Source organism: Schistocerca americana, chromosome 2 (genome assembly GCF_021461395.2).
Source record: "Schistocerca americana isolate TAMUIC-IGC-003095 chromosome 2, iqSchAmer2.1, whole genome shotgun sequence".
In the NCBI taxonomy this organism is placed as follows: Eukaryota; Metazoa; Arthropoda; class Insecta; order Orthoptera; family Acrididae; genus Schistocerca; species Schistocerca americana.
Window position 1 is genome coordinate 31,181,237 of NC_060120.1, and position 26,844 is coordinate 31,208,080.

The 26,844-nt window shown below is 39.0% G+C and overlaps 1 protein-coding gene across 2 annotated transcripts in view; it reads left to right on the forward strand.

The window, feature by feature from the left end:
* Positions 1-213: 213 nt before the first annotated feature.
* Positions 214-26,844, forward strand: part of LOC124594835 (DNA excision repair protein ERCC-6-like) — a 110,880-nt gene continuing 84,249 nt past the window's right edge. For both annotated transcript variants that reach the window (XM_047133284.1, XM_047133285.1), the window contains exons 1-3: positions 214-904; positions 13,143-13,350; positions 14,298-14,464. In XM_047133284.1, coding sequence (XP_046989240.1) covers positions 564-904; positions 13,143-13,350; positions 14,298-14,464 — 716 coding nt within the window. In that variant the 5' untranslated portion in view covers positions 214-563. The remainder of the gene's footprint in view (positions 905-13,142; positions 13,351-14,297; positions 14,465-26,844) is intronic.

The following is a 26,844-nucleotide window of genomic DNA, read 5'->3' on the forward strand; positions in this document are numbered from 1 at the left end:
ATGCTGATATCGGGTAACTGCAATTCTCTATCACCACGATATACAACTCGGTGCAAACTTTAATTGGGATATGGGTGTTGCACTAGCGATGACATGTATAACAGAAACTCAAGACTATGTCTACTGGTAGGATTTGAATAAAAACTTTCCTATCCACAAATTTAAAAGATTTCGTGACATTGCGAAACTCCGGTGTCAAAGATTATACAGATGGAGCTCAGTGTAGTCAACTATATAGTTAAGAAAAATAAAGTTGTGGCAGGTTAAGAACAGAGAAGAAGTTGTTTGCAATTGTTGTTGCAGTTCATTGTTAATGCAGCGCATTATGTATGATGTGTGGTCAATCACAGTTTATATAATGACTTGTCACTTCGACTTTTAGTTTATGTTAACCATTCTATGACATGCAGCCGAACAGTAGCAGTAAGCAGCAGTTTTTACAGTATTATTCCAAGCTGCTCATGCATTTTCATTATAGTTACACCTCTTAGGTTTCCACAGTTCGTACATTTTTGTGTCATTAAAAATTGTTCATTGAAAACGATCATTGGCATCGCCACACAATGGATCCTTTTGAGAGGATTGAAGCAGAACCAGAAATGAGTTCAGATGAAAACCAAGGAAGAAATCCAATGGAAAATGACAGCCCCATGGATAGTGCACCGATACCTACAGTAGGGGACGTTAATTTAGACAAATTTATGGTAAATATGGCTGTGATAGAAACTGTGCCGGAGGAACAGCAGGATTCAGAGTTGAAGGATTTAGGTTTGTCAGTTTACGATCAAGAAACGTTTGAAAAAGGAATTCTTCAGCAAGTTGACCGAGCTGTAGAAGATCAGAAGCGGAAACATGCGATGGAAAAAGTGGAAAAAGAACTAAAAAATGTGTCTGATGAGATTCAGTAAGTTCTAGCACAATAATTTTCTATCTTTTCAATTGTACCAATTAACTTGTCACCCACTCCCAGTTTCCATCATTCTCTGTACAGTCCCTCATTCTTATACAAAGGAAGAACATGTTGGTACCTAAATACGTTTAGTTTACAAAATGTTTTGATTGTGTTGGCAGTGCTAGACATTTCTTCTCCTGCAGGTAAATATTAACCAATCGTTTTGCCTTGTAGTTAATCTTACATTACAACAGCTACATGGTTACTCTGTAGTTCACACTTTAGTGTCTGACAGAGGATTCATTAAACCACTTTCAGATTATTTCTCTGCCATTCCACTCTAAAATAGGACATGGGAGAAATGAACATGTAAATTTTTTCATGAGGATACTAATTTCTCTTATTTAATCAAGATCCCCGCCTACATAGGTGGGAGTGACCAAATGTATGGGCTGTTGGAGAAGATTGTCATCTGGTGGAAGTTATTCGCATAGTTTTCCTACACCTTTGACTGTAGGCCTATAGTGAGGAGATTTATATTATTTCTATAACGTCCTCATTGCTTAAAAATATGTTAATTTAGAGCTCCCCTGGGGTGCTGTTGAATACCTTGAGCAGCTTTTCGCCAAAAATTATTTGTACTATTTCAGGAACAGAATAAAGTTTTGAGTACCTTGTTGACAGTTAGCTGAACATAGATTTAAAGGATATGGAAAAGTGTATAACATATAATATTAGAGAAATGGTACAGTACTGTTTTATTCGTGTAATATAAAGCGGTTGAAATGATTTAGGAGTGTGTGACGAATAGAAAAAAAAAAAAAAGACAATAACACAAAATAATAGAAATCAGGAATAAGCTTAATAAAGCTATGGTGAAAATTTTTCACAACTGAGACATAATTTCACAGTCTTTTAAATATATCCACAGGTTTGGGTAACAGGTATTTTAGCGTTGGTGTTGTGGACAAGAGAAATGTTGCTCATACCCTGAAAGTGACAAGAGTCTTGTTCCACCACACTAACATTCATGAACATCAAGTGGCTATAAAACATATGTTGAGTTGTAGAACATTTCAATAACAACTACGTCACTCTCAGAGCAGATATCAGCCAAGTGTAAAGTCAGTGACGTACGTGATCATCGATAAAGAATGTGATAGACCATTGGATATCATACTCAGTTATCCAACGTAGAAGCTCATTTGTAATTTATTCATAGAATATGGGACCACACGTCCAACCACTTTGAGATTGTTTAGTATCAGATGTCCTTGATATGCTGTTAGCCATTATGACAAGGATTTCCTCCTATGCAAGTACAATAATAAAAGTGCAAAGCAGCAGCATTTGCTGTTAAATGTAGTAAAGTTGGATTTTCTTACTAATCATTCCCAACCCAACATACGACTTTATTCCCATTATGTGTGATCAGTTTGATCAGAGTTGGTAACGCGACTTGTATTATTTCGTATTTCCAATTTTCTTTCTTTCTTTGTTTGGGCCATCTAAGGGCCACGCACCAATTTCGATGCTTCCTTCTTTGTTGTTTTTTCTTTTTCCTCCATCTTTTCACTATGTATCCACATTCTCTCCTTGGACCATTTTGACCCTGTCTTCTTCTCCATCTTGCCTTGGAATCCTTCCATTTTTAACACTTTCCTCTTGAAATCTCTCTTTCTGTTGCATCTTTTTTCACTTATGTTGTTTCTTTCCAGATCTTTTCTAAATTTGAATCCAGGCTATTGTTGACTTCTTGTTACAAAGATATTTAAAAATCTTTTTGGTTAACCTGTTTCTGTTCATTCTGTATAACTGTCCAAAAAATAGCAGTTCCCACTTTCATAGTGTTTCATTTACATTTTCAATGGTGCGATAAATTTCTTCATTGCTTCTTAATTTCCATACCTCCGTATGTTTTGGTGGCCCACGTATTTTTCAAATGATTTTTCTTTATAGGGCTTCAAGTTTGTCTAATTAGTAGTTCAGTACTAAACATTCACTTGCATAAAGGCATTCTGGTTTTACTACTGTGTTGTAGTGCTCTATCTTCAAATTTTTAGACAGACATCTTTTTGTTACCATTTATTACCAGATCTTTGTCGTTCACCAGTCATGGCTGGACAGACTGCATCAAAGTTACAATCAAGTGGTTTACAATGTAATGAATTACAGATTAACAGCTAAACTTTATACAGTGTTTTAGAAAACTGCTCAAAGATATGAACTGGAAAGATGTTTATAGTGCTCATGACATGAATGAAAAATACAACACATTCATAAACAATGTCAGTACCATGTTTGAAAACTGTTTTCCTCTAAAAGTTACTCAAATTAAACAGTAGTCTATAATAAAACCATGGATTACACAAGGAATAAAGATTTCCTGTAAGACAAAAAGGAAAATGTATCTGTCGACCAAGAATAGCTCCAATGCTGACGATTTTGCTAACTACAAGGACTACTGTAAAATATTAAAAAAAGTAATTCAGACATCTAAACAAATGCACTATGAGAAGAAGATAGCAATGTCAGGGAACAAAATAAAAACAATATGGGATATAGTGAAAGAGGAGACTGGTAGAACCAGAAAGGAACTGGAGCAAATAGCATTAAGGGTAGATGACACATTAGTAACCGATGGGCATAGTGTGGCAAATCTATTTAACAAGTACTTTATATCTGTTTATGATAGATTGGGATTGTCAGGATCAGTAAATAATGCCCTTGAATATCTGAAACGAGCCTTTACAAATAGCTTCAAGTACATGAATATGTCACTCACTTCACCATAAGAAATAACTTCCATAATAAAATCTTTAAAAACAAAGCAGTGTAGTGGTTACGATGAAATATCAACAAAGTTAATTAAGGCATGTTCTTGTGAGTTTAGTACAATTCTAAGTTACTTGTGTAACCAGTCAATAGCTCTTTGGAGCAGGGTGTTTTCCCCAATAGACTGAAATATGCCATTGTAAAACCATTGCATAAAAAGGGGGATACGTCGGATGTCAACAACTACCGCCCAATCTCTCTTCTGACAGCTCTGTCAAAAAATTTTGAGAAAGTAATGTATTCAAGAGTAGCCTCCCATATTTGTAAAAATAAAGTACTAACAAAATTTCAGTTCGGTTTTCAGAAAGGCTTTTCAACAGAAAATGCTATATATGTTTTCACTGATCAAATATTAAATGCTCTGAATAACCGGACATCACCCATTGGTATTTTTTGTGATCTCTCAAAGGCCTTTGATTGTGTAAATCATGGAATTCTTTTAGATAAGATAAATCATTATTACTTGGGTGGGGCAGTGCACAAATGGCTTAATTCATACTTAACTGGAAGAATGCAGAAAGTTGAAATAAGTGGTTCATGTAATGTTAAAACAACAGCTGATTCCTCAAACTGGGGGGGCTATCAAGTACGGGGTCCCACAGGGTTCGGTCTTAGGTCCTTTACTGTTCTTGATATACATTAATGACTTACCATTCCACATTGATGAAGATGCAAAGTTAGTTCTTTTTGCTGATGATACAAGTATAGTAATAACATCCAAAAACCAAGAACTAAGTGATGTAATTGTAAATGATGTTTTTCACAAAATTATTAGGGCCTAAGTGGTTCCCAGCATACGGACTCTCTTTAAATTTTGATAAAATACAGTATATACAGTTCCGTACAGTAAATGGCACAACTCCAGTAAGGTAGAATTTTCAAAATTTTTAGGTGTGTCCATTGATGAGAGGTTAAACTGGAAGCAACACATTGATGGTCTGCTGAAACGTCTGAGTTCAGCTATGTATGCTATTAGGGTCATTGCAAATTTTGGGTGATAAGAATCTCAGTAAATTAGCTTACTATGCCTACTTTCATTCACTGCTTTCATATGGCATCATATTCTGGGGTAATTCATCATTGAGTAGAAAAGTATTCATTGCTCAAAAACGTGTAATCTGAATAATTGCTGGAGCCCACCCACGGTCATCCTGCAGGCATCTATTTAAGGATCTAGGGATCCTCACAGTAACCTCACAGTATATATATTCACTTATGAAATTTGTTGTTAATAATCCAACCCAGTTCAAAAGTAATAGCAGTGTGCATAGCTATAACACCAGGAGAAAGGATGATCTTCACTATGCAGGGTTAAATCTGACTTTGGCACAGAAAGGGGTAAATTATGCTGCCACAAAAGTCTTTGGTCATCTACCAAACAGCATCAAAAGCCTGACAGATAGCCAACTAACATTTAAAAATGAATTAAAAGAATTTCTAGATGACAACTCCTTCTACTCATTGGCTGAAATTTTAGATATAAATTAAGGAAAAAAAAAAAAAAACTTAAACATTAGTGTCATGCAATATTTTGTGTAATGTAATATCTTGTACAGACATCTTTTATTAACCTGACATGTTCAACATCATTACGAAGTGTCGTATTCAAGATCTATGGAACAAGTATTAATCTAATCTAATTATAACTGGGACATTTCCTGACTGGCTAAAATATGTAGATGTTAAGCCTCTATTCAAGAAAGGGGAGAAAGAGATACCATCAAATTACAGACCGATTTCACTTTTGCCAGCAAAAGTGAAATCTATAGCCTATAATCCGTGCAAAGCACCACCATTCGAAACGAACATAGGAATAAGCCTACTTCCTCTTCTAATGTCTGCAGTCCTGATGACTTCAATGACTACTTTATTGAAGTTATAGAAAACACTGTTGTTGAAATCCCAGACTCGGTTACAGATCCTGCTATTTACTTACCAAATAAAACTCACAGTAAATTTGAAACACGGAAAATGCAAATGACATGGTGAAAATAGTAAAATCTTACAAAACTTCAGAGAGTCAAGATATCTATGGGATGTCCTGTACTGTCCTAAAGAAAATCATTGGAGAAATAGCACAGCCATTAGCAACAGCTATAAACAACTGCCTATCTGCAGGGGTTTCCCCAGATTTCTTGAAACTTGCAAGGACAGTACCAGTTTACAAAAAAGGAAACCCACATAATGTGTCAAGTTTTAGGCCAATATCAATCATTCCTATACTAGCAAAAGTTATTGAATTCATCATGAAAGATCAGACCCTAACAAACAATCTCTTCAAAGATGCACAACACGGGTCCCAGAAGGGAAAATCTTGTATCACTGCACCATAAGACTTTTAAGAAAAGTAATGCAAGCATTCAAAGGGGAGAGAGTTTATGGCATTCACACTGTGCAACCTAAGCAAAGCTTTCAACTGCATCCCCCACAAGATCTTGCTCAAAAAACTAAAATACTGTGGTGTGGGAGGTACAGCCCTAGCTACACTTCAGTCTTTTGGGAAACAGAAGGCGAATTGTTTCAATCCAAGTAGCAACATCCCAGGAACAGAAGGTAGAACACGGCAGGCCCCAAGGTTTGGTCGTAGCCCCACTCCTCTTCCTCATTTTTGTAAATGATCTAAGTGAAGTTGGCGAGACACTACAATTTGCGGATGACACCACTCTTACTGCTAAAGGAGAAAATTCTGCCCAAGCAGTCATGAAGTCTGATGCACAGTTCGAGAATGCTAGAAAATGGTTCATTCCCAACAAGATGAAAGTAAATGAAGAAAAAACCCAGTGTATGGTATGCAGCCTTAGAAAAAACACATACTCTAACCATATAGAATCTGTGAAACTGTTAGCCTTCACAATAGACCACAAACTCTCATGGAATGGACACACTGTGCACATATGCAAGAAACTCTCTCATGTGATATACCTCCTACGAAGATTAAAAAAGTGATTACAGACCAGTTTCTGATAACTGTCTACTATGCCTTGTTCCATAGCCACATTTAGTATGGATTACAGCTATGGGGTCATTCGGCAGTCTGGAAGGATGTGCTGTTACTGCAAAAGAAGGCGATAAGGATTATTACATCGTGCAGCAGCCAGGAGCACTGCAGACCGTTATTCAGAACATTGGGAATAATGACTGTTTATAGCCACTATGTACACTCCTGGAAATTGAAATAAGAACACCGTGAATTCATTGTCCCAGGAAGGGGAAACTTTATGGGACACATTCCTGGGGTCAGATACATCACATGATCACACTGACAGAACCACAGGCACATAGACACAGGCAACAGAGCATGCACAATGTCGGCACTAGTACAGTGTATATCCACCTTTCGCAGCAATGCAGGCTGCTATTCTCCCATGGAGACAATCGTAGAGATGCTGGATGTAGTCCTGTGGAACGGCTTGCCATGCCATTTCCACCTGGCGCCTCAGTTGGACCAACGTTCGTGCTGGGCGTGCAGACCGCGTGAGACGACGCTTCATCCAGTCCCAAACATGCTCAATGGGGGACAGATCTGGAGATCTTGCTGGCCAGGGTAGTTGACTTACACCTTCTAGAGCACGTTGGGTGGCACGGGATACATGCGGATGTGCATTGTCCTGTTGGAACAGCAAGTTCCCTTGCCGGTCTAGGAATGGTAGAACGATGGGTTCGATGACGGTTTGGATGTACCGTGCACTATTCAGTGTCCCCTCGACGATCACCAGTGGTGTACGGCCAGTGTAGGAGATCGCTCCCCACACCATGATGCCGGGTGTTGGCCCTGTGTGCCTCGGTCGTATGCAGTCCTGATTGTGGCGCTCACCTGCACGGCGCCAAACACGCATACGACCATCATTGGCACCAAGGCAGAAGCGACTCTCATCGCTGAAGACGACACGTCTCCATTCGTCCCTCCATTCACGCCTGTCGCGACACCACTGGAGGCGGGCTGCACGATGTTGGGGCGTGAGCGGAAGACGGCCTAACGGTGTGCGGGACCGTAGCCCAGCTTCATGGAGGCGGTTGCGAATGGTCCTCACCGATACCCCAGGAGCAACAGTGTCCCTAATTTGCTGGGAAGTGGCGGTGCGGTCCCCTATGGCACTGCGTAGGAATCTACAGTCTTGGCATGCATCCGTGCGTCGCTGCGGTCCGGTCCCAGGTCGACGGGTACGTGCACCTTCCGCCGACCACTGGCGACAACATCGATGTACTGTGGAGACCTCACGCCCCACGTGTTGAGCAATTCGGCGGTACGTCCACCCGGCCTCCCGCATGCCCACTATACGCCCTCGCTCAAAGTCCGTCAACTGCACATACGGTTCACGTCCACGCTGTCGCGGCATGCTACCAGTGTTAAAGACTGCGATGGAGCTCCGTATGCCACGGCAAACTGGCTGACACTGACGGCGGCGGTGCACAAATGCTGCGCAGCTAGCGCCATTCGACGGCCAACACCGCGGTTCCTGGTGTGTCCGCTGTGCCATGCATGTGATCATTGCTTGTACAGCCCTCTCGCAGTGTCCGGAGCAAGTATGGTGGGTCTGACACACCGGTGTCAATGTGTTCTTTTTTCCATTTCCAGGAGTGTATTATTATGCCTCATCCACATAAGAGAAAACCTAGACACCTACAGCAAGACGCAAAACATCCATAAACATAATACACGCGGCAAAGAAGACATAAATCTACCAACCTGCCGACTGTCCAAAACAAGAGAAAGGTTTCCGGTAATCGCTGTGAGGATGTTCAACAAAGTACCTATTGAATTGCAGACCCTGCTGCTGGACAACTTCAGGAAACAAATTGCTGAAGGCCTAAAACTGCCCACTATACACGGTTCAAGAATTCTTTGACTGTGAAAAAAGCGAATGGACACAGTGAACATGACATAGTCTATATACGTTACCTGAGATTACATTAGTTTTTGTTCCATAGATCCGTGCTGAGGAGATCCTCGTGGATGTGGAACATGTCAATTTTTTTTTATTTCTTTTTATTATTTTTTTAAGCTGAAATAACAATACTAATATTATGAATATATACAATACATCATTTGTTTCTATTAAAAAATTCGTCAGTGGAGTAGAAGTTGGCCACTAGTAAGTCTTTCAGGCTTCTTTTAAACTTGTCTTTATTTGTAACTAAATTTTTTATGTTTGTTGGTAAATTATTGAAGATGAGTGTTCCTGAGTAGTGGACTCCTGTTTGAACTAAAGTAAGGGCTTTTAAGCCCTTGTGCAGATCAATTTTGTTCCTGGTATTGTAAGTATGAACTGAGCTGTTTGTTGGAAGAAGAGATATATTATTTAGGACAAATTTCATTAAGGAGTAGTTAGTATACCCAGTTCTTTGAAGAGGTTTCTACAGGACATCCGTGGATTTACTCCACAAATAATACGTATTACACGCTTTTGGACTCTGAAAACTTTTGTTTTACTTGAAGAGTTACCCCAAAATATTATACCATATGACATTATGGAATGGAAGTAGGCAAAGTATGCAAGCTTTTTCATTTTTATGTCGCCTATGACTGCTAACACTCAAAATGCAAATACAGATTTGTTAAGGCGTTTCTGCAGTTCTGTGGTGTGCTCCTCCCAACTGAATTTATTATCAAGTTGTAATCCCAGGAATTTATATATAGCGAGTCTTTTCGAAGTTTAATGTCAGTGAGTTGGCTTTAAACCATTTATTAATATCCATGAAAATATCATTAGCAGATCTTTCTAGAACTACACTCGACATACTATTTATTGCAAAACTTGTGTCAACTGCAAAGAAAATGAACTCTGCTTCTGGCAGTGTAACTGATGAGAGATCATTAATGTACACAAGAAAAAGCAATGGCCCTAAGTTGGATCCTTGTTGGACATCACATGTAATTTCTTCCCATTCTGATGATGACTGATGACTTAATTCACTAGTCCCTTCCACTGACACTCTTTGTTTCCTGTTAGCGAGGAATGACTTGAACCATTTTGCAGCGCTGCCCGTGACACCACAGAATTCTAATTTATTTAAAAGGATGTTGTGGTTCATACAATCAAATGCCTTTGACAAATCACAGAAAATACCTGCTGCTTGTAATTTGTTATTTAATGAATTAAGTACATTTTCACTGTAGGTGTAAATAGCCTTCTCGACATCAGAACCCTTCAGAAATCCAAATTGTGTTCTTGATAATTTGTTATTTGTGGTCATATGGTTGAGAAGCTGTCTGTACATTACTTTTTCTAAAATTTTTGAGAATGCTGGCCAGCTGCATTAGCTGTTAAGGTCAAGCACTGAATGAAACACACTATGTAAAATTTCTTGTGGTTCAGCCAGGTAACTTGTGAAAATAGAGTCAACATTGGATAAACTAATCAGCGTGCCCAGTTTAGTATGTTATACTCTTAGGAGCGTCTCTCATTGTGTGACCTAAAAGACAATGAGTGCTAGGTTACTTTTCAAATTTTCCATCACATTTATTTTACGGGGATGGGCAGTGCAGATAAAGTAAATAAATTATTTATTCAGCGGAAAAAAGCAATAAGAATATTCTGCAATGTAGATAAGTTGTAATATTTACTCCTTAATGATTTTTATTGGTGATATTAAAAATCGGTTTCTGCTATATTGTGATTTACACAGCCACAATACAAGACACAAAAATAATTTTCATGTAGAGATTGCCTATCTAGGTTTCAGACTAGAATTAACTCTTTAATGGTAGGATATTCATCGGAATCCTGTTGAGCATAAAGTGTAAAATTGTGAGTCCCAAAGAACTCCAAAGAAAATTTAAAAAAAAAACGTATCTTATTAGCAAACCTTTATGCAAATTACTTGAATATCTACCTTGAGATAATAAAAAGTTCTGGTAGCTACATGGCAAGTAGCACTGCTCATTATAAAGCTATATTGTAAGTAGTTGTATACCGTAAATAGAATTCTATAAGTAGGTAATAACAGATACAAAAACTATATAGTATAACTGAGGGGCAATAGTTGATGAAGTAGCAGCTTTTTTTTTATCTGCACAATTAAATTTAGCTGCCATAAGATTGAATAAAGATAAACAGTACTGGTCTAGTGATAAATTATTGTTAATGTAGTATACAGATTAAGTTACTATGATTTTTTTTATTATTAATGTGTATCTTTGACTCATTCCACACCCTAAAAGATTCTCCTTCTTCATGGGATCTCAACAACATAATGAGTGCTTAGGTCTTTCAAACAACGCGCAACACAATGGAATGTGTCATTTTTGTTCCCATTAAAAAACAAAATGACTTTTAAAATTGGAATTTTACATGTCTGTCTGACAATGCTCCCAGATTAGTCTAGTGCAGTATTCATTTTATCAGTATGTATTAACAGGGACAGTAAAACATGAAGATTAAACAGTGCACATGATTTTGTTCATAGCTGTAATTCGGCAGCTGTAAAATATTTCAGCAAAGATAAAAAGTTACTTGTCAGCTGTACAGGAGAATCTTTATCTGGTTCAGTTTAACGGTTTTGAATTTAAACTGTCATCTTCAGAAGTGAAAAAGGCTCAAATCATTGGAAAGGCAATGTCAAAATAAGAATTGAACAGTAGTAGCTTTTGCTACAGAATCAGTAAAACAAAGTGACATCACAAAGAATATATGATATTCCATTCAGAGCTGCCACTAGTAGCGGTTGTGTGTATAAGGGGTGCTCTCTTGTGTGTATGTGTGTTCCTTAGGTTTTGGCCAAAAGCTGCAATGTGTAACAGTCTTATTGTTGTGCATATATGCAACTCAACGAGTCATCTTTTACACTGAGTAGCAGTCTATCCTTTACTTAATATTGTTGATATTCCAGCCTGAAGTTTCTACTTTGGCCATTATCAGTTACCTTCCTGTCCAAATAACATAACTCGTCTACCAGTTTCAGTGTCTCATTTCTTAACCTAATTCCCTCAGCAGTGCCTAATTTAATTCGACTATATTCTAAATGATTACTGGAAAATCTCATATAAAGATGTGAAACAGATACTAACAAAGAGATAGAGGGGCTGGCCAGTACTTACCTCAGCTCAGTACAGCCGATAGATACACATAAAACAGAACCGAAAATTTACGTTCCTAGCTTTCGGAACAAATGTTCCTTCATCAGGGAGAAGAGAGGGGAAAGAAAGGGAAGAAGGGAAAGTAGATTCAGTAACTCACAACCCAGGTTATGAAGCAACAGGGAAAGGAAAATGGGGGGGGGGGGGGTAGCAAGGATGGAGGCATGGTTGTCAGAGGGAAGCCCAGTAACTGAATCTCCTTTTCCTTCTTCCCTTTCTTTCCCCTCTCTCCTCCCCGATGAAGGAACATTTGTTCTGAAAGCTAGGAACATAAATTTTCGGTTCTATTTTATGTGTATCTATCGGCTGTACTGAGCTGAGGTAAGTACTGGCCAGCCCCTCTATCTCTTTGTTAGTATTTGTTCGACTATGTTCTGTTACTCTTCTTTTACTTTTGTTGATATTCATGTTAACAATACGTTTTGAAGACACTGTCAATTCTGTTCAGTTGATCCTCCTGTTTCTTTGACATCTATGATAGTATTACAAAGTCTACTACAAACCTCAAAGTTTTTATGTTTTCCCCGTGAACTGAAATTCCAGCGACAGGCGCACAAGGTTGAGAAAACCAGCCTTGCGCAAGGAATTTCAACGAAGCTCACAATTTGCAGCATTTTCCCCAGAACTGATTGTGGCCTTTCAGTTGTTGAGTGGAAGGACTGAACCAGAGACTTCAAAAGTTCAGTGACAAGCTAGCCTGTGACTTCCTGGACTTGTGAAATAGGGGAATCCAGCAAAGAACTTCTGTAGTTTATGTGCCATCTAATCACCTGCCTACATGCCCAGCTCCATTAATTAAAGTCATAATTATGTCTTCCACTCAGTTTGTTTTGTAATTGTTAACAGAATGCCTGTGGGCATTTCTGAACTGGAATGGAGAATATTGGGATCGTTATTACAAAATACCACAGTTGATTCCTTATCTCATCCTGGACAGTCTCACGAAGTGTTCTGCCTCTGGTGAGCACCCTGAGTGAGGAAGTACAATATACAGGCAATGGACTAACATCCAGGTTTCACAGGTTCAAATCCCTGCCTATCTATCCAGGTTCATAGGTACTGGTTCATAAACCAATCACATGTGAAAGCTGTTGCTGAAAATTCATGCCCATTTTTTCCCATTCTTGTCCATTCCAAGCCTTAGCTCCACATTTGAAGACCTCATCATCAACAAAATGTTAAACTATAAACTTGCATCCTTTACTCTAATGACAATAGTGTCAATAAGGTATAAGAATCTAGTACATGTGTGCACTGATAATATAGTCTGTGGAAAACTGTCTCTATCTCTTTGTTAGTATTTGAAAACTGTGTATTCATTTTTATAACATGTTTTAGGTCCCATGAACAAACCATAAAAAAGAATGAAACATTGGCTAGAGCATTACTTGCTGCAGGAGCCGAAGGACTCCAACGGAGTATCCTTATTAGGAAGGACACAGAACTGAAACAAAAGCAGCTGAAAGTTCTTCATGTAAAGCACACAGGTTTGGAGAAGAAGAGACTACAGCTTTCTTTGCCAGAGACAACTGAAGACAAGTTGGAAGTGAGTTTAGTTTTTAAAGGAAAATTTGAATTGTACTAAAAATCACATATATTTTCTTCCCTGCAACATTTGAACAGATGGTTTTGAGCCTGAACAGAAACTTATCCATATATTTCATGACATCAATGTTTATTAAATAAAATACAAACTTCACTACTGTCAGTTATTTTTATTTACTAAGGAGAGACTCCATTGTTAATGGTAGTGTATGTACCACCAATTGTTTTGATATTTTATTTTCATGTAGGTCTTCGTTTCTGTCTGTTTCCTTTGTATTCAACATATTTGTTTCCCCGTATTAGTCATTATCTTTTTTTCATTTTGATTTTTTTCTGTGTGTCTCTGTTTCATTTCTTGATTGGTTTACACACTCCTTTAGCAGGCCACTGTTACTTCCCAGTTCCTTACCATTTCTACTGAATTTCGTCCTCTTCATGCTTTCTTCATCACATTATTGATTGATATCCACCAGTAACATTGGTTGAAAGTTCAACAAAAGCCAGTCAAGAGTTGTAGTGTAGATTGTTTAAAATCTTCATTGTAATGGTAATGAGTAACATTTTGTAATTCTTGCTCAAGTGATTACAGTCAATGATCTCACTCTTATTTCTTATATGTTTCCCTGTCTACAGACATAACGTATTATTTTGCAAAACAAAATGGTGGGAAGTTATGAACGGCACAGAAAACAGTGGAAAATTGTATTTTGAATAGCCTAGATTGTAACTTTCTAACTTTTGTGCAGTAAACCAAGAACAAGGTAGAGAAAAAGAAGATAGTTTATGCATTTCATTTTTCTTTGTTTACTAGTTCATACTCTTTGTTCTTGCATGGAAGTAGTGTGATTCAGTAACTAAAAATACCATTCATGTATTGTTTATTATGAAAAAGTTTTTGATACACATACGTGATAATGCTTAACAGTTGCCTTCTTTTCTTTCACTTAGAATGTTTTGTCAGGCGAGGATGATGATGGTGATAACAGACACTGCAAAGGTCTCGCAGATTTATTGGGAAATGATGGTGGGAGAAAAGAGACAGAAATGGAGAAAAAGATTCGCCTTGGTGAAATGACTCCATTTGGGACTGTTTTAGGAAATACTGGTAACAAAAGGTAAGTTCTTAGTGTTTTCTCATTTGTCTGTAATCAACCTGGTTTTATACTGTCAACTAATTTCTGTGTATTACTCTTGTCTTTTCTTTGTGGGAATAAGTTCCAACCCCAACATTAAGTGGGTATTCCTTTGCTTATACTTTGTATCTTCTTTTGATTGCATTTTATTAAAACACGGAATGAAACACATTCATTGTTTTATCCACTGTCTCTGTTGCTTGAAATATTGTCTGACCTGTTTTCTGCTGTTGTATCTACTGCCTTCACGTGTATGTTCTTCTACGGCACAGCATTTAAATTTGGAAGACTGTTAAAAATGGCACATTCCAAACCCAAAAATGAAGTAGTGAGAGCTACAGAAAGGAATAAAACAACCAGATTTTTTACTCGACCAAGGTCGTACATTGTAGTGTGGGCAAATGGAATGTAATTGGTGAAGGAAGACATAAAAAATCATTGCATTTAAAAGCAGCCAACAGATAAAAGATAAAGGCACTTGTTAAATGGTGAGAATGTCTGATTAAAATATGAAATGAGTTTCATTTGATCCTCTATAATTGTTTCAAATATTTCTGTCCTATCAAAGAAATTCAGAAGGTGTGAACATGTCAGACTGCTGATAATGACGGGTTGATACCTTCAGCAGTCTGATTAGGCACTGAAAGTATATAAAGGATCTTAGCCTCCTTTATGAAGCAGTAGAACTGTGTAATTTATTGAAATACAGTTTAGTCTCCTTTTTATGTTCCCATAATTATCATTTTCCCACTGTTTTCAACATATTTTAAACACCCCTATCAAGTTTCCTGTGTTCACAATGTTAAATAAGCACCCGTTTTTACATTAACATATTTCTGATTTTCCTGTGAATTAAGCTCTACAAAACAATGTACATGGAGGAGCAACTGTCACAAACATAAAATGATGCTGACATAGTGTTGACTTACAAGTAGTGTTTACAAACGTTACGCAGTTGAGATTGTCAGCACCAGGGCACTCTATTCAGCAGACCCAAATCTGTAAAAGTTGGAATAAATTGTGCTTGCACTCATGCTGTTGGCTGGCTGTACTCACCGTGGTGGCGGGTGGGAGTAATTAGGTTTGCTCTAATAAAGGTATCAGACGGATCACAAAGTTTTCAAATTGTGTCTAATGCTCATGTACTGCTTAATGACATCTTTGTGTCACTTCAATGCATAATTTGCCTGTTTTGTTCTTTGGACACACCAGCACTGTTTCTAGTTTGAATAATGAAACACAGCAACAATTATGTGTTTTTAATTGTTTAAATAATGAATGAAAGTAAGTTAAACATTTCTACTTTGCTGATAGTTACCAGTTCCAGTTACAACAATGACTAAACAAAGCACATATTTCTGGTAATGCTTATTAAGTCCTCAGTGAGTATTTTGATGCCTGTTGTGTACATATATCGTAAAGTGTGAAAATGGGGGTGGGGGTGGGATGGTTCCTGTAAGTAACTTTTATTGCTTAAAAAGTTACCCTCGCGAATCAAAAAGCACTATGTTTGTTACCAGCAGGTGTGACGAACACACAGGTTATAGAAATGCTCCATGAACTCAGCTGGGAATCGATAGAGGGAAGAAGACATTCTGTTCAGGAAATGCTATTGAGAAAGTTTTAAAAAATCAGCATTTGTGTCAACATACCTCATGAAAGCACCGCCAACAAGAGGTCCCCAGCAGTATGATCGACTTTTAGAAACTAACGAGATGGTGATGTAGGGTAAGATCCCAGGTATCACACTCTGCAGCCATTCACCCTGGTGGGTGCAGGTAATTGATGATGGAAAAAAAAATTGGAGATGTGTGACATCAGTAGCATTAAAAAAAGTTGCATTATATAGTCTGTCTGTGTGGTATAATGGACAGGATAACAGCTTCACATGCAGGAGAGAGAGTGCTCGAATCTTATCATGAGCACCAGTTTTATTTTTTTTTTATTTTTAAATCTTCATCGAAATGTTTTGATTGTCGGGTGTTGTATGGAAGCATGTAGACAGCCGTTATCTCTCACTCCATCTGCAAGTGAATCAGGAAGGGATTGAACAGCAGTAGTACATGTACATCTGTAATTTGCGGACACTGTGAAGTGCGTGGCAGAGGGTATGTTCCATTATAACAGTTACTAGGGCTTTTTCCCATTCCATTTACATACGGAGTGCAGGAGGAATGATTGTTTCAATGTCTGTGCATGTGCTGCAATTAATCGTGTCCTCACAGTCTGTATGGTAGTAATTTGTGGGTGGTTGTAGTATATTCCTGGTCTGATCTTTTAAAGCTGGTTGTTGAAATTTTGTATTTAGACTTTCTTGGGATAGTTTTTGTCTGTCTTCAGTCATTTCAACATCTCTGTGACACACTTCTGCAGGGCAAGTCAGACAGACTTGTGACCATTCATCTACCTGTTTCTGTATATGTTAAATATGTCCTGTTAGTCCTATTTGGTACATGACTCAAACACAAGAGCAATATTCTAGGATGGGCCACACAAGTGCTTTATAAGCACTGATTGCATTTCACGAGTATTTTATCAATAACTCGTAGTCTGCTCCATGCTTTACCCATGACAGCTTGTGTTATCGTCCCATTTTATTTCCCTATTGTTACACTAGGTATTTGTATGAGTTTACTGATTTCAGCTGTGACATACTGGTATAGTATTCATAGGCTACTATATTTTTTAGTTTTGTGAAGTGCACAGTTTTAAATTTCTGAACTTTCAAAGCAAGTTGCGAATCTTTACAGCACTTTGAAATCTTATCAATGTCTGACTGAATATTTGTGCAGCTGCGTTTGGACTGTACATCATCTATAAAAAGTCTGAGATTACTATTAATATTGTCCATAGGTTGTTAAGGTACAACATGAACAGCAAGTGACCAGACACACTTGTCAGGGTACATCTGTAGCTATTTCTAGAACTGTCAATGACTCTCCATCCAAGATAAGATGCTACATCCTCCCTGCCAAGCAATCCTCAATTCAGTCATAAATTTCACCTGATTCTCCAAATGATCGTCCTTTTGATAGTAAGTGTAAGAGTGGTCCTGAATCAAATGCTTTTCTTAGATTGAGAAATACTGCATCTACCTGACTGCCTTGATCCATGGCTTTCAGGATATTGTGGGAAAAGTGCATGTTGGGTTTAACATGGTCAGTGTTTTTTAAATCAGTGCAGGTTGGCATGGAGAAGGCTGTTCTGTTCGACACATCTCATTATGATTGAGGTTTGAATATGTTCTAAGATTCTACAGCAAAGGGACGTGAAGAATATTGGACGGTAGTGTTGTGGAACAGTTCTGCTACGTTTCTTGTGGGCAGTTGTGACCTGTGCTTGCCTTCAGCTACTGGGCATGGTTTTTTGACCGAGGGATTTAATGTAGATTGTAGTTGACTTGGACACAAATTGAGTATAGAATGTGATGGAGATTCCATCAAGCTCTGGAGCTTTCTTCAGTTTAAAGGATTTCAGCTGTTTCTCAACACCACTGACACTAATATCTATTCCATCATCTTTTCAGTGCTACAAGGATTAAATTGGGGCAATACTCATGGGTTTTCCTTTGTAAAGGAACATTTGAAAACAGAGTTGTGCATTTTTGCTTTTGTTATACGGCTGTCAATTTCAGTTCTGTGCTATCCTTGAGTGACAAGACAGTAAATTTGGTACCACTAACAGCCATCATATATGCCCAGAATTTCTTTGCATTGTGTTCATCACAGCTAAATGCCTTTTGTGTAGCACCTGTCTATCTATAATCTAATACTCTGTTTTTTGCCTGCTGTTGAACTTTCGTATTCATTGTTGTTACAACTGCCACATGGTCACTGATACCAGTATCGATATGGACACCTTCAAAGGAGTTAGGTCTGTTTTTGGCCATTAGATCAGCTAGGTGCTGAGGGCATTGTGGTAATGCAATGGCAAAAGTTGAAAATTCTTGGTAGACCAGGACTCGAACCCAGATTTACCACTTCTCATGAAGCAGTTGCCTTAACTGCTTTGGCCATCCAGACATGTGCATGAACTGACTCAAATTTCCGACTTATCACACACTGCTGTGCAGCATCTTTTGTCCATTAAACTGTAACTCGCAAATCCTGATTCTCATAGGTGTTAAGATATGTATATATCTGAGTGATGTCTGTTCTGTTGAACATATCCGGCACTTGTGATGACATGGCTGGTACATAATGTGTAAACATGTAATGATGGAAGGGAAGGATAGGGAAAGGATGGGTGGGAAATACAATGCATTGTTCTAATGCAATGCCGAAAGTTGAAAATTTGTGCCAAACTGGGACTGGAACACAGATTTACAGCTCCTCATGACTGACTCAAATTTCAAACTTATCACATGCTCTAGTGCAGCATTCCCAGTTCATTAAACTCACTGTGTGGAACGTTGGCACCATCTTTTCTTTACGACAGCCCCAAAACTATTTTTGTGGTCAGCCAGAAAGCAATGGAGAACGTACTGACCGTAGTTTCCAGTGTGTAAGTCCATGTTCTTCTTTTGTTCACTGAAAGAAATGTTTCTACTCTCTGTTTACTCAGCAGGATCAGAAACTATGATTATAAATGAAAGTTTAGAGTTCTGTCTGATTGATATATTTGATAAAATTTCACATGCACAACATAGCAATGTTCCTGATAATAGTAATAATAATGATGTCTCTATCATAAACAGCACTGTGATCATTTCAGAGGCTCAACTTCCTATGGTGAGTTCCCAATAAATAGTCTTACAATAAAGTTAATTGCTCGCCTCAAAAGAGGAACATAATTTCACCACGTCCAGCGGTTTTGTTAACATTACAGGAGGAACACAAACAGTTACTTCCGCGAAATCTATGTGATCCGACACAGTGTACAGTCCTCGTGAGTGCAATTCCTATTTGTATCGAAAAAATGCATTTAGTAGCAGCATGGGTGTGACATAATCCGAGGCAGCGCATAAGTAGGCGTTTTCACTGACGCGGACCGTATGTAGCTGGGTGTGAAGTGAAGTGAATTGAAGTGAAGTGAAGTGAAATCTAAATGATCCAGTATGGTGTACAGTCTTCTGACTTCACTTTATACTCTTACTGAACAGGCTTTTAGTACCAGCCTGACGTCACTCCAGGCAGCACATAAGCCGGCATTTGACTGACGCATATCGACTGATAATGGGGTGCGAAGTGAGTCGTCACTGCCTCTCAGGTCGTATTTATATATGGGCACAGTGGACGGCCGAAGGGAACACCTGCCATCATCTGCTATATCCCCTAGTAACAGCACATAAATGGCCGCTTTGTTGGACACACATTATTTTATAACACTCTCATGAACCAATTTAGAATCTTCGACAAAACTATTTAATTGGATAGATAAAAAATCTACTCACCAAGTGGTAGCAGAACACACACACAAAAGAATGTTGTAATTGGAAAGCTTTTGGAGACATTGGCTCCTTCTTCAGGCAGAAAGGTTGAAGGGAAAGGAAGAAGGGTGAAGGAAAATGACTGGAGAGGTAGGGGTAGATTTCGGGAAAGTCACACAGAACCCCGCGGGTCATGGGAGACTTATCGTACGGGATGAGAAGGAAAGACTGATTATTGGGGACTGCATTGGACGAGATTTGAAAACCTGAGAGCTTAAAGGTGGAAAACAGGACAATATGCCAGGCAGAGATTACTTCTAAAACATCATGCACTAGTTAATAAGAGTGAAAAGCTAAGTGCATTGTAAGTAACAGAGGCGGTGAAAAATAGATGAAAGAGGCAATGAAAGATGTAGAAAACTAAAACAGAGTGAGGCAAAGAGTAGTTACAGTGAAGAAATCCTGAGACCGAAGAAATTAATGTAAATTAATGCCAGGTGGGTGGCAAGAACCAAGGACTTGTCTTAATGCTAGTTCTCACCTGCAGAGTTCTGAGAAACTGGTGTCTGGGGGAAGAATCCAGATGGCACTTGTGGTGAAACAGATGTCGAGGTCATCAATGTCATGTTGCAGAGCATGCATTTTGGATATTGAGAAGTTGCAAGTATATTTCCTCTGCCTATGCGTATGCCCATTCACCCTAATTGATAATTTAGTGGTAGTCATACCGATGTAGAAGTGTTTACATAGTAGCAGGTATATGACTTGTCATATCACTGGTTGCTCTCCCTTTGATAGTATATGTTTTACCAGTTACAGGGCTACTATGGATGGTGGTAGGATGGTGCATAGGGCAAGTCTTGCAGCGGGTATTGTCACTGGGGTAGGAGCCATAGGGCAGGGAGATAGGTGCAGAAGGAGCATAGGGTTTGACAAGAATATTGCAGAGATTGGGAGGACAACAGAAAGCTGTTCTAGACAGAATGGATCTAGTTTCAGGGCATGATTTTAGGAAGTCATGGCTCTGATGAAGTAGCTTAATAACACATTCCACCAGACCGGGATAATATTAAGTCACCAGTGGCGTGCTCCGAAGCTGTTCTGTGGAGGGATCAGCAGTAGCACGATTGGATGTGATAGCGCGGTAAATCTGCTTTTTAACTAGGCTGGTGGGATAATTACATGCAGTGAAGGCTGAGGTGAGAATGGTGGTATATAATGTAAACACTTCTACATCAACATGACTACCATTAAGTTATCAATTAGGATGAAGGGGCATAGGCAGTGGGTGTATACTGGCAGCTCGCAATATCCTTCTGCAGAGCATGCTCTGCAACATGACATTTGTGACCTCTGCACCTGTTTCACCACAAGAGCCATCTGGATTCTTCTCCCAGACACCAGTTTCTCAGAACTCCACTGGTAAGAATTAGCACTACAACAAGTCCTTGGTTCTTGCCACCCACCTGTCATTAATTGATGTTAATTTCTTCCGTCTCAGCATTTCTTCACTGTAACTACTCTTTGCCTCACTCTTGTTTCAGTTTTCTTCATTTTTCATTGTCTTTTCCATCTATTTTTTTCACCTCCCCCCCCCCCCCCCCCCCCCACCCACCTCTGTTACTTACAATGCACTTACCTTTTCACTCTTATTAACTCATGCACAATGTTTTAGTAGTAATCTCTGTTTTGCATATTGACCTGTCTTCCACCTTTAAGCTCTCAGGTTTTCAAATCTCATCCAATGCAGTCCCCAACAATCAGTTTTTCTTCTCATACCGTACAGTAAGTCTCCCATGACCCGCGGTTCTGGTTGACTTTCCCGAAATCTACCCCTACCTCTCCAGTCCTTTTCCTTCACCCTTCTTCCTTTCCCTTCAACCCTTCCGCCTGAAGAAGGAGCCAATGTCTACGAAAGCTTGCCAATTACAACATTCATTTATGTGTGTGTTCTGCAGCCGCTTGGTGAGTAGATTTTTTATCTATCCAATTAAATAATTTGTCAGTAATTGGTTGTTTTCATTGTTGTAATGTAGTATCTTTGTAATTTTTCTAGGAATGGAGTTAAGTTGGCTTTAATCCCAGAAAAAGTTTTAGCTTGACTGCATTTAAGCTTTGCCATGAAGAATTTTTGAATGGAACTTACAGTAGAACATGACGTCTGAACCACATCTTTAAGAGACGTTGTATCAATTGTTATTTACATCAAAGTCTTGAAGCTTGTCATAACTTCATTATTTAATAGATGTAATCAAGTGCTGTAGTTACAGCTCTCTATTGTTAGTATGACTGATACCTAATCCACTACACCCCACATGAACCATGGACCTTGCCATTGGTTGGGAGGCTTGCGTGCCTCAATGATACAGATGGCCACAACGGAGGGGTATCTGTTGAGAGACCAGACAAACGTGTGGTTCCTGAAGAGGGGCAGCAGCCTTTTCAGTAGTTGCAGGGGCAACAGTCTGGATGATTGACTGATCTGGCCTTGTAACACTAACCAAAATGGCCTTGCTGTTCTGGTACTGCGAACGGCTGAAAGCAGGGGGAAACTACAGCTGTAATTTTTCCCGAGGGCATGCAGCTTTACTGTATGATTAAATGATGATGGCGTCCTCTTGGGTAAAATATTCCGGAGGTAAAATAGTCCCCCATTTGGATCTCCGGGCGGGGACTACTCAAGAGGACGTTGTTATCAGGAGAAAGAAAGCTGGCGTTCTACGGATCGGAGCGTGGAATGTCAGATCCCCTAATCGGGCAGGTAGGTTAGAAAATTTAAAAAGGGAAATGGATAGGTTAAAGTTAGATATAGTGGGAATTAGTGAAGTTCGGTGGCAGGAGGAACAAGACTTTTGGTCAGGTGAATACAGGGTTATAAATACAAAATCAAATAGGGGTAATGCAGGAGTGGGTTTAATAATGAATAAAAAAATAGGAGTGGGGTAAGCTGCTACAAACAGCATCGTGAACACATTATTGTGGCCAAGATAGACACAAAGCCCATGCCTACCACAGTAGTACAAGTTTGTATGCCAACTAGCTCTGCAGATGACGAAGAAATTGATGAAATGTATGATGAGATAAAAGAAATTATTCAGGTAGTGAAGGGAGACGAAAATTTAATAGTCATGGGTGACTGGAATTCGGCAGTAGGGAAAGGGAGAGAAGGAAACGTAGTAGGTGAATATGGATTGGGGGTAAGAAATGAAAGAGGAAGCCGCCTGGTAGAATTTTGCACAGAGCACAAATTAATCATAGCTAACACTTGGTTCAAGAATCATGAAAGAAGGTTGTATACATGGAAGAACCCTGGAGATACTAAAAGGTATCAGATAGATTATATAAGTGTAAGACAGATTTAGGAACCAGGTTTTAAATTGTAAGACATTTCCAGGGGCAGATGTGGACTCTGACCACAATCTATTGTTTATGAACTGTAGATTAAAACTGAAGAAACTGCAAAAAGGTGGGAATATAAGGAGATGGGACCTTGATAAACTGACTAAACCAGAGGTTGTAGAGAGTTTCAGGGAGAGCATAAGGGAACAATTGACAGGAATGGGGGAAAGAAATACAATAGAAGAATAGGTAGCTCTGAGGGATGAAGTAGTGAAGGCAGCACACGATCAAGTAGGTAAAAAGACGACGGCTGGTAGAAATCCTTGGGTAACAGAAGAAATATTGAATTTAATTGATGAAAGGAGAAAATATAAAAATGCAGTAAATGAAGCAGGCAAAAAGGAATACAAACGTCTCAAAAATGAGATCGACAGGAAGTGCAAAATGACTAAGCAGGGATGGATAGAGGACAAATGTAAGGATGTAGAGGCTTATCTCACTAGGGGTAAGAGAGATACAGCCTACAGGAGAATTAAAGAGACCTTTGGAGAAAAGAGAGCCACATGTATGAATATCAAAAGCTCAGATGGAAACCCAGTTCTAAGCAAAGAAGGGAAAGCAGAAAGGTGGAAGGAGTACATTGAGGGTCTATACAAGGGCGATGTACTTGAGGACAATATTACGGAAATGGAAGAGGACGTTGATGAAGATGAAATGGGAGATATAATACTGTGTGAAGAGTTAGACAGAGCACTGAAAGACCTGAGTCGAAACAAGGCCCCGGGAGTAGACAACATTCCATTAGAACTACTGACAGCCTTGGGAGAGCCAGTCCTGACGAAACTCTACCATCTGGTGAGCAAGATGTATGTAACAGACGAAATACCCTCAGACTTCATGAAGAATATAATAATTCCAATCCCAAAGAAAGCAGGTGTTGACAAATGTCAAAATTACCGAACTATCAGTTTAATAAGTCACGGCTGCAAAATACTAATGCGGATTCTTTACAGACGAATGGAAAAACTAGTAGAAGCCGACCTCGGGGAAGATCAGTTTGGATTCCGTAGAAATGTTGGAACACATGAGGCAATACTGACCCTACGACTTATCTTAGAAGCTAGATTAAGGAAAGGCAAACCTACGTTTCTAGCATTTGTAGACTTAGAGAAAGCTTTTGACAATGGTGACCGGAATATGCTCTTTCAAATTCTGAAGGTGGCAGGGGTAAAATACAGGGAGCGAAAAGCTATTTACAATTTGTACAGAAACCAGATGGCAGTTATAAGAGTCGAGGGGCATGAAAGGGAAGCAGTGGTTGGGAAGGGAGTGAGACAGAGTTGTAGTCTCTCCCCGATGTTATTCAATCTGTATATTGAGCAAGCAGTAAAGGAAACAAAAGAAAAATTTGGAGTAGGTATTAAAATCCATGGAGAAGAAATAAAATCTTTGAGGTTTGCCGATGACATTGTAATTCCATCAGAGATAGCAAAGGACTTGGAAGAGCAGTTGAACGGAATGGACAGTGTCTTGAATGGAGGATATAAGATGAACATCAACAAAAGCATAACGAGGATAATGAATGTAGTCGAATTAAGTCGGGTGATGCTGAGGGAATTAGATTAGGAAATGAGACACTTAAAGTAGTAAAGGAATTTTGCTATTTGGGGAGCAAGATAACTGATGATGGTCGAAGTAGAGAGGATATAAAATGTAGACTGGCAATGGCAAGGAAAGCGTTTCTGAAGAAGTGAAATTTGTTAACATCGAGTATGGATTTAAGTGTCAGGAAGTCATTTCTGAAAGTATTTGTATGGAGTGTAGCCCTGTATGGAAGTGAAACATGGACGATAAATAGTTTGGACAAGAAGAGAATAGAACCTTTGAAATGTGGTGCTACAGAAGAATGCTGAAGATTAGATGCGTAGATAACATAACTAATGAGGAGGTATTGAATAGGATTGGGGAGAAGAGAAGTTTGTGGGACAACTTGACTAGAAGAAGGGATCGGTTGGTAGGACATGTGTTGAGGCATCAAGGGATCACCAATTTAGTATTGGAGGGCAGTGTGGAGGGTAAAAATCATAGAGGGAGACCAAGAGATGAATACACTAAGCAGATTCAGAAGGATGTAGGTTGCAGTAGGTACAGGGAGATGAAGAAGCTTGCACAGGATAGAGCAGCATGGAGAGCTGCATCAAACCAGTCTCAGGACTGAAGACCACATGAATGAATGAGTTAAAGTTTTTATATCAAACTGAAGCTTCATAAAATTTTTCGTTTTTCGAAGTCTGATATTTACCTCTTTCAATTTTTCGTAAAAACTCCACATTTGACCAAATTATTGTTCTGATCAAGTTGAAATTTGAAGCAGTTGATTCTGACATGCATTTGCACATTCTGACCAATTTTTGGCTTTCTAGCTTTATTATTTAGTGCCACTTATTTTTTTTTCTTAAAACAATGTATTTAGGGAATGATATTCATCTGATCACTTTGAGATTTAACAGTTTAAACATTAATATGCTGAAGCATATGTTGACAAAGTTTGGAAAAGCAACTTTAATTTTTTATTTCGTCCTTATATTATGGTGCAATATGTGTACTCTAAGCACAGGCGCGCGCACTATGATGACGTGGTGCTAGTAGCAGTGAACTGGGCTACATCCTGGCACACCTGCTTGACTCTGTATCTCTCAAATGATACACCGCTTGTTTCACCACAACTGCTCGCAAATCCTGAGTCCCAGTTCAGATGATATTTGCATATTCGCACTGAAATAGGCAAGGAGCCACCCTTCCCTTTTTCAGAAGTGTACATAATTGAGTGGTGTCCATTCTGTCAGACATGATCAACAGAACAGACACCGCTCAAAATATACATATAGTAATGTTTCTGTGAATGTCATTCACACCCACCACTAACAAAACTGTAGTTATCCCAATTGATTGTTGGATGGTTAAAGGATCCTCAAATTGTTCCAGTATGATTAGGGAACTTATGAGAGAGTGAACTGAAGTTTTGACAAATGTTTTCATTTATCAGGCGGTAGATGTGATTGTCAATCTCTCTCTCCCTCCAAGTTCAATTTATGTAATATGTACCTCAGCTGTGGACATGTCCAAAAGAACAGACACCACACATTCATATTAGACTCTATTACAGTGTTATGCTTACTGTTGATATTGAGTCTTGCTCAAATAATCTCACAAGAAGGTTCTATTTCTATTTCGGTGGATCTTAGTTTCTTGTCTTGTATGACAAACATACTACCACCATTTCCGTATCCTTTCAGCATAGGCTTAAATTTTCCCCGAAGATCTCCAGTGTGAGCTTCAGGTTTTAACCAGCTTTCTGCACCTAGTATTGTGAGAGCTTCAGTGCTTTATAAGAGAGCTTCAAACTCTGACGCTTCGTTGCATATGCTTCAGCAGTTAAACAGATTTTAATATTCTCGCCTGTGGGAGGCAATTCTTTGGATCTTACACTAATAGTTCTGAATTTTCTTCTGTAGCTGTCAGCCTAGCTTGCCACAGAGTCGTCACAGTGGCTGGTTCAAGCCTTCCACTTGATGCAGAAAATGGGGGGGGGGGGGGGGGGGGGGAATCTGTTCTGGGGAAATGCAACAGACTGTGAGATTCGTTGCAGCTGTAT